Here is a 15,031-nt window from a genome sequence, read left to right as displayed (position 1 = left end):
TTTACATTCAATTACGGCTTAAATTGTAAATATATCCCAGAGAGTGATTCACCTCTGCAGTACCTCTAGAATATGAATTAAAGAACGACACGGTGGATACAGGAATCATAATTACAGCGTTATATAATCAATCAACAGTCATCAAGGCACTGATACGTGTAAATCAAGATGAAAATGTCAGGATGCTAGTGAGTACGGAGACATTTTATTGGCAGTAGAAGGTGAGGACGTTTTCCTGGTTTCCTCTGACCAACAGGACTGGAGGTCTCAGATCATGTGACAAGAAGTCCAGCCACGCCAGGTAGAGAGTGCTGGGACACGCTCCTCTCCTCCCGACCGGCATGGTGCTGCCAGGAGACACACAAAGTAAGGTGAAGTGATTGTACTCAGTGTGTTCAAGCAGTGAGGTTTAAAATTGACAGAGTCAAGTGTGAGTGAGGGGAGTGGTGCAGCTGGCATGACATGTAATTACACAGTCACTCCCCTGACTCTGCATTGTCTACCTTGTAATAAAGTGCCACTCCCACAACCTACAGAGAAGAATGACTGTACTCACATCACAATGAGAGCGGCTTCCCTGGAGTAATCCTGCAGAACCTCATTCAGACGGATCTGACGGAGAGACTGAAGCCCACAGAGAAAGGTTGCAATTTCAGTCAAGGGAGACAGAATAAACACTGGGTATTACCTCTTCAACCTAAATTCTACATGTGCTCTATCCAAATGTGTATGAGTCAGGTTGTGTGCATGTGTTTCAGTGTGTGTGTGTGTGTGTGTGTGTGTGTGTGTGTGTGTGTGTGTGTGTGAGAGAGAGAGACCTTGGCCTTGTTCCTCTCTAAGTCCTGGTCAGTGATCATCCACGGCTCCTCCTGCTGTCTTGTTGGCCCAGAATCAGAGTCCTGTTTGGGGTTTGTATCCAGCCTGAAGTGACCCACCATCTTCTCAAACTGATCAACACTGGAGCACACGAGGATCATGGGTAATTGCAGAAAGTAAATCATGAAGTAAAACAAGTACGATTTAATTCATTCCTATTTTGTTTTTTACAGTGATGATTAGTAAGTCTTTAGTAACACATATTGAGAGCATGGAGGCGTAAAATACATCAGAAAAACATTTACAGGATTTTGGGGAAATCAGTTTAAATGAAAGCAATGACATCCAGGGGTGACACTGAAGTTTTTGTTTATCCTCAAATCAAAGTACTCTCTGCATAAAGTGTAAATCAGATGCGGGGCCCATATAACCTACAAGCGGGCCCTGGGGCTTTCCTCTTTGCATATGCCCCGTTAATTTAGGAACACGCATCAGAAGAAGAAGATCAGACCCTTACTTTGGGAATGAAAGCTGAAAAAGCTGGCTTTTTATCCTTATACAGCCTTATACTCTAGTAGATAGGATAATAAATGGTGCTGGAGGATGTGGGCGGCTGCAAAGCTGTCACGCATTTTGACATTATGGCACACTTCAGCTCAGAGAGCCCTCATGATTCTTTTTTTTTAGTCAGGAGAATTTGCATTTACACACACACACACACACACACACACACACACACACACACACACACACACACACAGGTCCCAGTCCTTAGTGTGTTAATTTGCATTTGATTTCTTTTAGAGAGTACATATGAGACCATGACAAGTGCCTCAAGTCTTAAGAAGCCAGATAGTTAAGGTGGACTTGCAAAGCCAGCCACTTGAGTCAAAAAAAGGTGGACTGTAGAGGTGTTCTGTGAGTTTTGGTGTCACAAAGACAACCATGTATGATGTGAAAAAGCTGACGTCCTCACAGAGGATCCGTCAAAACTTGCAAAGCCAGCTTTCCAACAAAGAAAAGGTCAGAGCTGAAATCATGAGGATCATTTGCATCTGATTTGACCTTATAGTTACACCTAGTATGGCCAGCTTGATCCCTGAGCTAATGTCAGAGTCCCTTGTTGTCCCTGAAGAGTCTACTTATTCAGCCTTGATCATCAAGAATCCAGGATTGGAAAACCAAAAATCCTTAAAAAGCTCCACATCAAACAGTTCGCATAAAGCCTTCTTCACAAGCGTTTTTTGCCTACCAAGGCAAGATTGGTCTCATAAAAAGGCCCCCAAACCGTCGCACAATCGTACCCTAACTTCTTCAAATAGGATTGGCACCTATGACACATGATCCAGGATTTACTCAGATCAGGGGCGTTCGGTGCGAGTCAGGCTGATGGTTAGGGTAATAAAGCAGGACCCTTGTGTTAGTAAGCCTGGAGCTCTACTGGTCCCTGGCATTCTGGGGTTTAACCCAGTTGGTTATCCCAGCTCAACCCTGATCATGTGGATTTGCGCGATGACAGATCTTTTTCCCTGTTGTTTGCTCCTTGGTTCATTCTCATAAAAACAAGCTTTGGCAGACATACTTTCCAGGCTGAGGGTTCTGGTAGATGTCAGGAAGAACTTCAACATCATGGAAACCAAGACGGAACTTCTTGAGCAGTGCCAACACCCTGGAAGAAGGGTGTGAATCCATAATGTAAAAAGGTTTGCAACAGTTTCACAGAATCTCATACTTATAAACCACAGCATTTGTCTCTTAATCACAACAGATATTTTTACTGAGCATGTGAAGCTGAACGACCGGGCGTAATGCAAGAACTTACTCCCCTCTCTTCTCTTCCTTCTTGTCTGACTGTCCTCCCACAAACACTCTGACCTTACACCTGGCCCAGCGCTTCCTCCGAGTCAGCAGGTAGGGCAGCAGCAGGGTCAGACCTGGTAAACAACACATACACACACATACAGATCCTAAGGACATCCTTAGTAAAAGTACTAATACCACACTGTGGAAATACTCCACTACGAGTTAAAGTACTGCATTCAAAACCTTACCTAAACACACAGTATGTCATTTTTTGTAAGTTGTTGTTTTCATTGTTAAGAAACCACCATTTCTGATGAACATCTATACATGACTCAAGCAGAAATGTTTACAGACAAGGTAATGTTTTCAAGTTTTTTTCACATTAGGTACAATAACTAAGAATTGGTCAAACAAGTGGTGGGCAGCATATCACCAGAGTAACTGCTAACTGCTTCTAACTGTAGCTGTCGTTAGCTAGTCAGCTCAGTTAGCCATGCAGTTAGTGGTCCAAACTGGGAGATCAGAGTGGTATTCTAAATTAGAATGGGCCAGGGCTCGCTCATCACCTGCTTTACTCACTGCAGTTTCAGCAGATACCTGCAACACAACACTTACTTACTTTCTTCACATTCTGTACTTTATTTTGCTAATTTGCTTTTAATGTTGCATATGATATCTTCAAGTAGAAGTATTTGAGTATTATCAGCAAAATATATGTTAAGAATCAAAAGTAAAAGTACTCACTATGTGATAAAATGTTTCCTGTCAGTGCTCTGTTCTGGCTGCATTAACACGTATGTTGCATTTTACTGCTTGGATTTGGACTGCTTTATATACTGTTGGGAAGTTTAATCTAGAGCAATGCATGAGTAAATGTGCTAATATTCTTGACGTAAGCAAAAAAAAGTGATAGATGGACGTAGAAACGATCAGACCTCCGTCATCAGACAGCCAGTACACATCGATGGTCTTCTTTCCTTGTTTTTTCTGGAACACCGTGCTTGGCTGAGGCTCCGCTTCAAGTGAGACAGTAGCTGCAAACAATTTTATATACACAGAAAAGTCTTTTTAATCACATCAATTTTTAGGATTTCTGGGTGTTTAAGTTCAAAATTGTTAAACAGTAACCCATAAGTGCCATTTACAGCTTTATTTTTTCTGGATTCGAGGCCAACTTTTGCTTAAGATTTGATTTGATGTGTAAAAGAAATGAATCCTCAATCCTCATATGATAATGCACAAACATACAGGTAATGCTTGTTTGAACGCAGGGAGGGGCAGAGATGATGTTGATACTCTCAGGTCCTTGATCGAAGCCTTGGTTCACTGAAATAAAAACAGAGGAAATGGCTGTATGTATATGGATACTCTTGAAGGCACTCACTCAAATGATTGATGGATGTGGACAGCTCCTCCCAGCATGCCCCTCGTTAACTCCAAACAAACCGACAGATCAGCAATAATTTACTCTCAGTGCACTCCACTCTAATTTGAAATAAGGCTCTCACTGTGAGATTGAGATGGACGAGAGACATCCAGTCCCTCCCTCATCCTCAGTATGCACACACCATACTGCTGGTCAAAGGCATCACTGAAACACACATTGTTGTAATGTTGAAACAGTAGTTCAGAGGTACACACCCACACAGGATGAAGTTTATGAATTCCCCCTGTACTCACTGTAGTATTCCTATGTAACTGTGTGCAGCCTCAGGTGTGTCAGTGCGCCAGTCTTTCTTGAAACCCATCAGCAGAGCGTTTGGCTTGATACGACCCAGACCTGCCCCCTGGTGGACAGACAACAACATGAGAAGAAGAAGAAGAAGAAGAGAGGAGTCAGGCTTGTTTCACAAAGCAACGTTAACTTCTTCTGGCTCTCTTTTACCAAGCCATGAGATGGAAAGATATGGTTATACTGTCTGTTCCATGTGAACAGACCAAATTGGGAAATAAGTATTGTAAGTGCTTTGCTCCTTTCACTTTGAATAGCCTTCAAAAACATTTGAAACTGAGGGACTTGGTCTCTGTGCCTGATTTTAATGGTGGATGAATGGGTTGGCACTTGTCTATGTCAGTAGGTATTTTAAGTAATTCTGTATCTTAGTGTATATCTACTATGTTCTCTGTTTTTGAGTCATCTGTAACTTTATTGATGCTGCTGTCTCTTTTTAAAAAGAGACCATTGTTCTCGATAGGAATGAGCTGCCTAAAATGGGTTAAAAGCAAATACAACTGACAATCCAGGATAAATGATGTCACAACTCTTCATCAATCCCATTATGAACCACTATGCACATGGAAGAAACCACAGAGAGCATATTTCACAAGTATCTATAGTATTTAGAAGTATGTCAGTATTTCATATTAGATGAAATGATGATACCCACAGAAACACTGGTGTTAACAATATCAACAGAACCAAAGCAGCACATCTAATATTCTATTAATTAGAATATAGAAAGTAGTAACAGAAACTAGTGATGGGAAATGAAGCTTCAAACACAGTGACATCTGGTGGCTTGAAAAATGTATAGCAGCTCTCCAAGACAGGGCGGAGGCACCACCATCACACCTCACTGTTAATAGTCTTATTCTCTCTTGTAGTCTCATACGTGTGCAATCCAAGTCCAAGACACCTCTGTGTTATTAAATCTCTTTACATTTGTTCAATGCTGCCTTAAATGTAGATTTTATTGTGCAAAATGCTATTGTAATATAATTGTTGTTATATGTTGTCCAAAAAGGAAATATTTTTGCTGACATTAATGTACCTTTTACTGTAGCTTAGTCTGAGTGCCACTGTGGGCTCATGATTTTGAAACTTTTATGTGAAATTTCAAAGGATTGAAATGTGAATGGAGAGTAATATTCCTTAAAGTGAGAGTGATATTCATTAAATTAACCTTACTTCTATAAAATCGTTCCTTGAGATCACTGTTTCTAATGTAAAACGCCACATTTCTCAGCTATTCTGTTCTCTTCTTATCCCACTAATGTGCCAACCACATAGTTAAGGTGCAAAAAAACTTTCGAAACTGTCCTAATGCATGAAGCACTTTGCGAAGCAACGGTGACTTTTGAAGCGTCGGACCGGACGTCACCAATCATGAGTGTAGTTCTCAGGAGTGAAACAAGGCTCAGAGCTTCGGTATCATCCACCCATCAAACAGATAAAAATAATACAGTAAGCAAACCTAAACTGACAATAGACTACTTTATTTTGCTTTAATTTATCATTCTGAAGTAAATACTGATTGCACAGTGTAACAGCTCTCGAACAATGAAGCCATCTGCATATAGACTGGTTCCCTATAAACCTCACCAACCTTATAATACCACAGGGACCAAGTCGACTTAAATTTCATGACAGCCTCTCTTTTTATCTATAATCCTGAGCAATACCTTTTAGGTTTAGCTGAATTACCATGACACTTGAACTCAGTGTAAACCTGACTGAGGCTGAGGGTTTACCCCCACAAGACAGCTGGCTTTGTGAGACGGGCCCCAGTTCAGCCGGGAGGGTAAAGACAAGAAATTCTGACCTGTAGCAACACGTTAACTCCTGACCGTAGCTCTGTAGCAACCACGCCTCTGTAGAATGACTTCACCTTCCGTTGGTTCAGCCAGGTCACGTGACTGTCGCTGCTCGCTTTTCTCACTGCTGATGGGGAGGGATCAGCCTGACAAAGACAGGGTCGAATGGATAATGGTTTCAGACCCCAAACATGACTGAATCGAAAATCAACCAAACGCTGTTATCTTCACTGGGTGTCTGTGAATGTGGAGTTACACTCACAGTGACCACATTGGCACACATCATGAGACTGAGACTCTTTGTGAAACAGCTGACGAGATCCACCAGAGCTGGACGACTGCTGGGAGGACCTGTTAGCACCAAACACTGAGGCCTGACAGGTTCACAAGCAAAGTCAGAATTAGGTGTTACTTACAGAACTTACAGAAATTCAATAAATAATCACATTATACATTTACTTTCAGATCAATCATTATGGATTTACAGAGTCTCCAAAAAGACACTGCAGTTCAAGAAAACCGAAAATTTCTCTAACATGTCATATATGACATATTTTGATGTTGCATATGACATCGTGGACCGCAGATGACAAAGTTGTGTGTTTGTTAACACAGTGAATGTAAAAATATTACAGAAATCTTATTGGTAGGCATTATACTATAACTTTGTTAATGCTAAAAGTAATATAGAAGAATATGGAAGAAATGAACATGACTTATTTCATTTTTTGGGTCTGTGAACTGAGTTCTAAATTCAAAATTGTGAGCTATGAACATGAACTAGTTCATTTTAATCTGCGTGAACTGAACTTTGAGCTCGCTCTTGTGAAGTGTGAACCTGCACAACAATACCAGTATCACCATGATGATGGTTTTCACTTTGGTTTTTGTATGGATTAAACAAATGAGATGGAATATGTTAATAATTGAGCTCTATAAGTGCTGGGGGATTTAGTTTGGACAGAACCAGGCTAGCTGTTAACCACCAGTTTCAAGTCTTTATGCTAAGCTAAGCTAACATATGCTCAATGTGGATTCATATCAAACTGACTGGATGATGGATAATGAAATGGATGGTTTTCAGTAAACAGCCTCACACTTCTCCATCATATGAACACAAGACAGGCCCAATGGAAATTTTGGCACAGACAGTCTTCAGTTAAGCCATTATGCTCAGCTAAAGTATGACAGATTTGTTTTAATCTGTACCCCACTTCCAAATACAAAAAAAGAAATAAAAACATTTCTCTAAATTTAGAACAGAAGACCAACTGTAGGTGTGTGATCACATCCTTTCACTGACCTGTAGTTCTTGACGTGGTCCTCCACATGGTTGAGGCCCATACACTGGTTCAGAGCAATGTTGTAGGAGCTCGCCTGCACCGAGGAGCCCCAGTTTACATCTAACCACAGAGTTAAAAGATAAAAATGGAACAGAGGAGGACAGCTGTTTGGTTCGAGACATGGTACTGTGCTTTGTCCGTCTGTATGTGTGCGACTTTACCAGGCTTCCTGTAGAGTGTGTATGCCAAAAGGAGGAAGACAACACCGAAGGCAATGAGGGCCGCCCACCAAGTCAGCAGGAACATGATGACCACGCAACACACAGCGCCCAGCAACGACAGCCACTTACTGTAGAACCTGAAGGATGGACGCCACCCTGGACACACACGTATTTGTACACTGTTCATACATGCATGTCCACACACTCTCCCTAAAACCAGGAATTCTGCTTTCTCAAACTTGTGGATTTCTCTGGGTTTGAACACTGTTGGAAACATTTGGGATAATGTAAGTACACGAGTTAACTAAATATATAACAAAGGTCTAGTTGTTTTGAGACATTTACATGCAGAAATGTTATATATATATTTCAAGCTAAGTGTGATGTTTTCTACCTGGTGAGTTGGTGATTGAGGCATGGAAGCAGCTGAAGTTGATCAGAGCGTAGGAGCAGAGGAAGAAGTTGGAGATGATGGGAGCGATGGTGTTCAACTCAGCTGGTCAAGAGAAAGGACAGGGCGGTGACCATGGTTCACATTTGTTTTTAAAGCTGTAATCCTTAAGATTTTCATGGAGTGACATTCCTATTTCCATTCAGACTATGATTGCTGAAATTTTCATACGCGATCAGAGGATCTTTTCAAAGCCTCACCAATGAGAATGAAGCAGACGGCAATGATGTACGCCAGGAGGTAGCTTCTGAGCGGTTCATCATTCTTGCCGTAACCTTTGCCAAAGAAGCCAATGAAAGGGTAGAGTTTGTCCTTGCACAGACACTAGACGGGAAATAAGGGGAAGGAGAGAAAAAAATCAAACATTTGGTTTTCATAGCAGAGAAAATAAAAATGAAAAGCTTGTTTGAACGGGCACAGGGAAATGGAAAAAGTTGCACTGAAATGTGAAAGGAAATAACATTTGAACAAAATATTGCATACCTGCATGTGTGTGTGTGTGTTTGTACCTGGAAGACTTTGGGAGCAGACACCAGGCAGGCCAAAGCCGAGGACAGTGTTGCTCCAAATATACCAGCAGTGATGAGAGGGCCGAAGGCTGCCACCAAGCTCATCGTCTACAGACACAAATGTGCTCTTTACTTATGAGGCTCATCTATTACTGGGGAACACACTGTCTGTTTACAGGGTGACCTAATGTTACTGTGACTGATTAATACAGAGTGAGACTGAATCATTTATTGAAAACAACATCTGTCAAGGCTTCACACTGAGAAAGAGCTCTCTAAAGACACATTTCACTCATTTCCGTGTCTTGTGAGTGAGCTTGTGCTGACCTGATAGTAGTTACTGATGCCGTAGGTGCATGTGTTGTTGCTGATACACTCGCTGAAGTCCCATCCATAGTGACAAGCTAAACCAACGCAATCCTCCCTGAATGAGTTCGGTGACATGGTGTCGTTTAAAAGGCCTGACGCATCCCGCACCACACAGGATCCTGAGAGGGAACAAACACACATGGACGCAAGCATGCATGAATACATATACATGGATAGTAAATGGACTTGCATTTATAGAGCACTTTTCTAGACTACTCAAAGCACTGAGCTATGTAATACAGACAGGATATTTTACCGTTTAACAATAATCTTTATTGTCCAAAATGACATCAGTGTACTTAAACAGTAAACTTTACTGGGAATTAAACAATTATAAATCACCCCAAGCATCAGCAACATCATCATCAATATCTGTCAGCCGAATGATAAATCAGTAGGTAGGTCATTTTGGTTTTGAGGGTAAAGGAATTTCCATATGTTAAGACTCGTAAGTTCATAGTCATAAATTTGTTGATAAACATCTCCCTCCCAGAAGGTGACGTTATGCTGAGGTCAGGCTTCTGTGTGTCCAGGGGTTTGTCTTCACCTCCCTACACAGTACCTTGATTATAGTGGAAGAGGAGCAGTCCTGAAGTGTCCGTCAGAACTGGCATGGTATCACACTGTGTTACTACATGTACTGTTGAGCCTGTTCTCCTTGACCGAGCCTCATTAAATACTACAACGCATCGCTTCTCCTGAGTCTCCCTTCTCATCTGGGTTGATCAGATGAACGAAAATTCATCAATAACGAGTAGACATATTTAGCTAATTTGTTTGAGTTGAGGCAGGTGCAGCGTTGCACGTTCTCCAACTGTCTGCGTGGGCTCTCTCTGGATACTCTCGCTTCCTACCACAATCCAAAGACATGCAAGTTAGGTCAATCGGTCAGTCCAAATTGCCCGTAGATGTGAATGTGAGCACGAATGGTTGTTTGTCCCTATATGTCAGCCCTATGATAAACTGGCAACTTGTCAGCTGGGATCGGCTTCAGCACCCCCATGACCCTGCAAATGATAAGCGGCTACAGATAATGGATGGATGGATGGTTGAGTTGTAGGTTAATGTACGGTAAAACTATAAATCATTGGGGTAAATATCCCATTACTGCAGAACGATGTTGGTGTTACTTACTACAGTAAAATTATCATGACTTTTGCATATTCAATCCTGAATTAATCATTTATTATTTTGTGCCACACAATTACAGTAAATCCCTTTAGTGAGAAGCCATGTATTGGCAAAAGAGATAGTCATTATTGCAAATAACATCACCAGGGTGATTCAAAGACCAGCACTGTTTGGGTATAAGGCAGCCTAAGTACAGATTTGTTTGGTTGAAAAGACAGACAGTACCAATGGTAGCAGTGATGATGATGTAGGAAATGGTTGTCAAGAATATTGCCATCAGTGTTCCTCTGGGGATGGCAACTGTTGGATTCTGGGAAGGAGAGAGGACAAAAGAAATGATAATGGTGATAATGGTAATACTGCGTTATATTTATATATACTGTATACAACAATGGAGAGATTTGTCTGTATGTTGGGTGCAGAAATAAGATGGTGATGGAGATGCTTTCTCATTGAGGAGAATTTAGAAAGAATGATACCTTCAGATCTCCAGAGATGTTAGCTCCTGCCAGGATGCCCGTAGCAGAGGGGAAGAAGATGGAGAACATGCCAAAGAAGCTTCCCTCTTTCCCACGCCAGTTGGGAACAAAATTGGTGGTAAAAATATCCGCTGTTAAGGGTGAGATAGTTTACTGGAGAGCTCACTGGCCTTTATAATAGCTCAGTTAAGTCTGACTTTCAACAACATGTTTTTATATGCCATTGAAATCACATCAAAATGGTATTTCTTCGATGAATCGTCACCTTTGTAGCTAAAGAAACCCTTGGCTTGTTTTTGTGGTGAAGCAGGTATGATGGTTCCGACAAAATAGCTGGCAAATGACACCATGATGACCAGGAAGAACAGAACCTGGGCCTGAACACGGCAGAATACACGATAAACATATGGATGCACATAAACATTACCTTCAAGAGCAAGCTACTGTATCTCCCTACAACGATAATTTAACTTGGGGTTATTGTGCTAGCTAAGACATGCTAGCTAGCTTGCATGTGTAAACAAATATATGAACATTGTAAAGTGTCATTTTATGTCTCTCTTTAGTATGACAGGTACAGAATCAGAGGCAGAGTGGGAGAGTGAGCGGGTTATGACTTTCCCACTTTGCCACTGCTCTTGGGCCTTGTTAAATCTCACAGGAGATACAGAAGTGACACATCTAGGAAGTCATTAGTCGAGTAAAGAAATATTTCCAGTATGTATCCTCCTGTGCTTAAGCTTTAGAAATGCTTTTTAATTTTGTGGAGACAGAGACAAAAGGCTCCGGGTGCAAAAGTTATGAGTGCCATCAATCTTCTCGTCTAGCTCAAGGCAAAATAGCAAACACATGTATTTCCCAAAGTGAACTAAATCAGCAACTTCTGCAGCAGTAAAACATTCAGTGCAACAGATACATTGTTTTATGCATGTTTTAATATAGCAACCATTTGTTGCAACCATGATGGCACTTTACCACAATCTCATATGTTTGTTTGAGCTAACCTTTGACTCCCACGCCATACCAGCCATTGAGATACCCAGAAGGAATGTGACAGTGATGATGCCAATGATGCGGATGTCATTGGTTCGGTCCACCATGACAGCTCCATTTTCCTGAGGAAGGAAGTTCGGAGGAACGTCGGGTTTATATAAATAGAATGGAAATCTGTGTTTGCTGTGCGATGTCATTGTAAAAGTTGCTACACATATGGTACATATTGACATACAGCATCCTACTTACATGCATGAGGTCTGTAACAGTCTCAGCAAAGCCCACAGTGTGCATGGCCACAGCTACAGCATTGGCAAAAGCAAAGATGAGACCAATGGACCCACCCAGCTCTGGACCGAGGCTGCGACTGATCAGGAAGTAGGTCCCACCTGATCACAGGGGACAGTTTGTATGTTTTTTGATAGAAGTTTAATAAGTTGGTTGTTGAATGTGTCAGTGAGCAACAGACCTCCTTTGACCTTTCCGTTGGTAGCGATGGCTGAGGTTGAGAGACCGGTGATCCCTGTTATACAAGCGGATACCAGGATAATCACCCAGGTCAGACCTGACATAAAGGCACAAGGAGAAAGAGAAAGAATAACAGCCTGACTAAAGATTTCATCGACAACTACAAAAATATATAACACGGATCAACCATTTGATAAGTGAATGAATGGAATAGAAGTTTTGTTGGACATACTGTACCTATACCAGCTTGAGCAGTGATCCAAGGCAACCTCAGGTACAAGATCACCCCCCAGATATTTAACATGCAACGGATCTATGAAAAGACAGTTACAAGCTGAATTGAACAATACCACACAATTTAAGCCTGATGCCAACATCAGCGTTAACACAGGATGTATGTTTTTTTGTAATGAGGTGGAAAGTAAGGGTATGGAGGTCAAGGTGCTGGATGGACATCTGACTTTCATACAGAAGGCCACTGATAAAGTCCTGTCAGACCTGCCAGTTGAAGTTTGTGTTTTATTAACCCTAACCACAATATTTCTGTAACCTTAACCAATTGTTTAAGTCATTTAATCCTAGCCAAACCTTGTGTAGAAAAGTGAGAATTTTAGAAACATGACCAAAAGTTTCATTAAACATAATCCAAGGTTTTGCTTTATTTTCCGTCTGTTTCTTTTGAAAGAAATTAGAAAGACAAGAGCAAAGGCAAAGTCCACGGCAAGGATAATAATGGAATGTGCTTTTATAATTGTATTTAAATAAAAATAATGCGAAATGTCTAATTCTCCCTTAACCTCTGATTTGAAACTGGTGTTTTGTGGAAATTTATAGGAAATTGTATTCTGAGTGAATAAACAGAATGTTTCCTATTGTTCGAATGGTGCAGCTGAAAAACCTCTATGGCTTTAATTTAAGGAGTTTGTTGGGGAAAATTTGCTGATACGTTTCTTGTGAGAATTAGAGTAGAATATCGATACCACTCTCGAGAGACAGGTTAGTATGAAGCTATACCAGCAGCTGGTTAGCTTAGCTTGGTACAAAAACAGCTGGAAACAAAGAAACAGCTAGCTTGACTTTGTTCAAAGTTTAAAGTTTTATATTTTTGTATTGATTAAACAAACAATATTTACCTTGTTAATATAGCAAATTGTGTGACCTTTGGACTGTTTCACATATTTCCATCATTCATTAGCTGAAGAAAGCGACTTAAAATTATTTCTTTAAGACTTGGAATGAACAGGTTGAATGTAGATCATATGTATGTTTTCAAGTAGAATAAAGAGTTTTTTCATAACATAAGCTGCTTAAAAAAGGGATCAGGATTTAAGAGTTAAGAGTTAAACTAGAGTTAAAAAGAATAGATTGGTATAAAGCAGTTTCACATCGCAAACATCTACCAAAATACATGCAGGTCTAACCCTACCTACCATCACTCCTTGTACCCAGCCAAAGCGAGTAGGCTCAGGTGGCGGCTCCTTCTGCTCTTCCTCATCTTCTGCGGAGCTGTCTCCTCCTTCCATCTGTCCATCTGTTGTCTCCTCATACATGGGAGGTTTGAAGTCATCCTAGTCAAGTAAAGCCAAGTAAATGTCATTGCTAAAGGCCAAATGAATCACAAACTGATCTCAAAGGGCCTCATAATCAATGCAGCATACGACTCCTATAACTTAAAACAATTATTTCAGTTATACAACCCTTTTAACGAGGAGGAAATGTAAGGACAAACAAAATGGAAACAATGATATTTCTGTTTTTTTTTTTTTCAGTATCAAACTGAAGGAATTTCTTTTATGTGATCCAGTTAAAAGAGAAATCCTTGTGCAATGAGTTCAATTTTGCCTTGAGCTGCTGAGAGACTAATACTATATAATCATCGTTGTAGAGAGCAGACAGTAATGAAGATTCAACATATACAGAGTTGAGTTTGAGTTAATATTAGAGTAAAGTATTTCATGGTGTTCAAAGAAAATAACCCCCACTTATTAAACTGAGTTAACTGATGCATCATGGGATCAGGGTTTGCTTCGGGCAATTTAAAACATTCAGTGGATGCTAAAATGCACCTTGGTTGTGAAAAAAAAACATTGAACCTGCATTTCTTTTGTCAATTAAGAGAGATAAGACCACACTAGCTGATAAAAGCAGATCATCCTACCTCAGGGTTTGCGTGGAGCTGATACAGAGATGGTCTGAAGCGCCTCCGTCGGCCCCACACCTCAGTGTTGGCGTAGAAGTCATAGTGTGGCGGAGAATCCAGAGTCTCGTAGCCAGTGCGAGCATCCGATCCACAGGATGCTACGCTGCTCACATCATCATAACCTCCAGGTGTTGCCTTCCCTTTGGCTGCTGACAGAGGAATTCTGGGTCTGTATGCAGCCAGGTGAATATCATCGCTGGCTACTGGTAACTCCATTCAGAACGGCAGAATCTTCCGTTTGTCAGTGGATTGTAACCACAAAGACAGCAGGTTTTATGTAGGATCTTTTTCTGAAACAGCTGAGAGGCAGTTAGTCAGGGTGATGGAGCCATTCTGTGGGAGTTTAAGGTATATAACGGAGGCTGTACTTGAGGGCTGGTTTTATATTTGACCTTAACCAAGCAGGAAGAGCCCGAGGCCACATAAGAAGGCTGGTTCATTGAGCAGTCAAACAAGAATCATTACAAGAACTATTAAACATGGCATGGACAATTTCACATTACAGGGTCAACCAACAATCCTTCTCGGCTGAGTTGTTTCCCTTAATAAATATTTATAAAATGACCCTCTAGAGACTCAACATTTTCCTTTCCATAAAGCACAAACAATGCAGAAAGAACAGGATTGTAGTAGCCTAAGTATTGATTTCTTTCTTACAAGACCTCCACTTTATATTATGTCAGACATGTGTCTTTGTAATTGGATATTTCTGTTGAGTTTAGATCAGCTTGCACAAAGGTCTTTCAGGTTATATGATCACAGCTTTTAATCATG

The 15,031-nt window shown here is 40.9% G+C and overlaps 1 protein-coding gene across 1 annotated transcript; it reads right to left on the bottom strand.

The window, feature by feature from the left end:
- Positions 1-143: 143 nt before the first annotated feature.
- On the bottom strand, positions 144-14,473 carry slc12a3 (solute carrier family 12 member 3; the record flags this gene model as incomplete). The annotated part of the gene is made up of 26 exons (XM_084363496.1): positions 144-347; positions 557-624; positions 819-957; positions 2,399-2,485; positions 2,639-2,750; positions 3,555-3,653; positions 3,868-3,945; positions 4,128-4,210; positions 4,300-4,406; positions 6,162-6,299; positions 6,416-6,527; positions 7,457-7,556; positions 7,658-7,813; positions 8,052-8,153; positions 8,309-8,432; positions 8,618-8,725; positions 8,945-9,105; positions 10,343-10,427; positions 10,597-10,727; positions 10,862-10,973; positions 11,601-11,711; positions 11,839-11,978; positions 12,059-12,154; positions 12,295-12,370; positions 13,488-13,625; positions 14,216-14,473. 26 exons carry the CDS (start codon positions 14,471-14,473, stop codon positions 206-208), a joined length of 3,063 nt encoding a protein of 1,020 aa, XP_084219622.1. The 3' UTR covers positions 144-205.
- Between the last annotated feature and the right edge of the window lie 558 nt (positions 14,474-15,031).

Source organism: Pagrus pagrus (assembly GCF_965226575.1).
Source record: "Pagrus pagrus genome assembly, chromosome: 10".
Lineage (NCBI taxonomy): Eukaryota > Metazoa > Chordata > Actinopteri > Spariformes > Sparidae > Pagrus > Pagrus pagrus.
The sequence above is the reverse complement of the archived record's forward strand: the minus strand, read 5'-3'. Positions and strand labels throughout refer to the sequence as shown.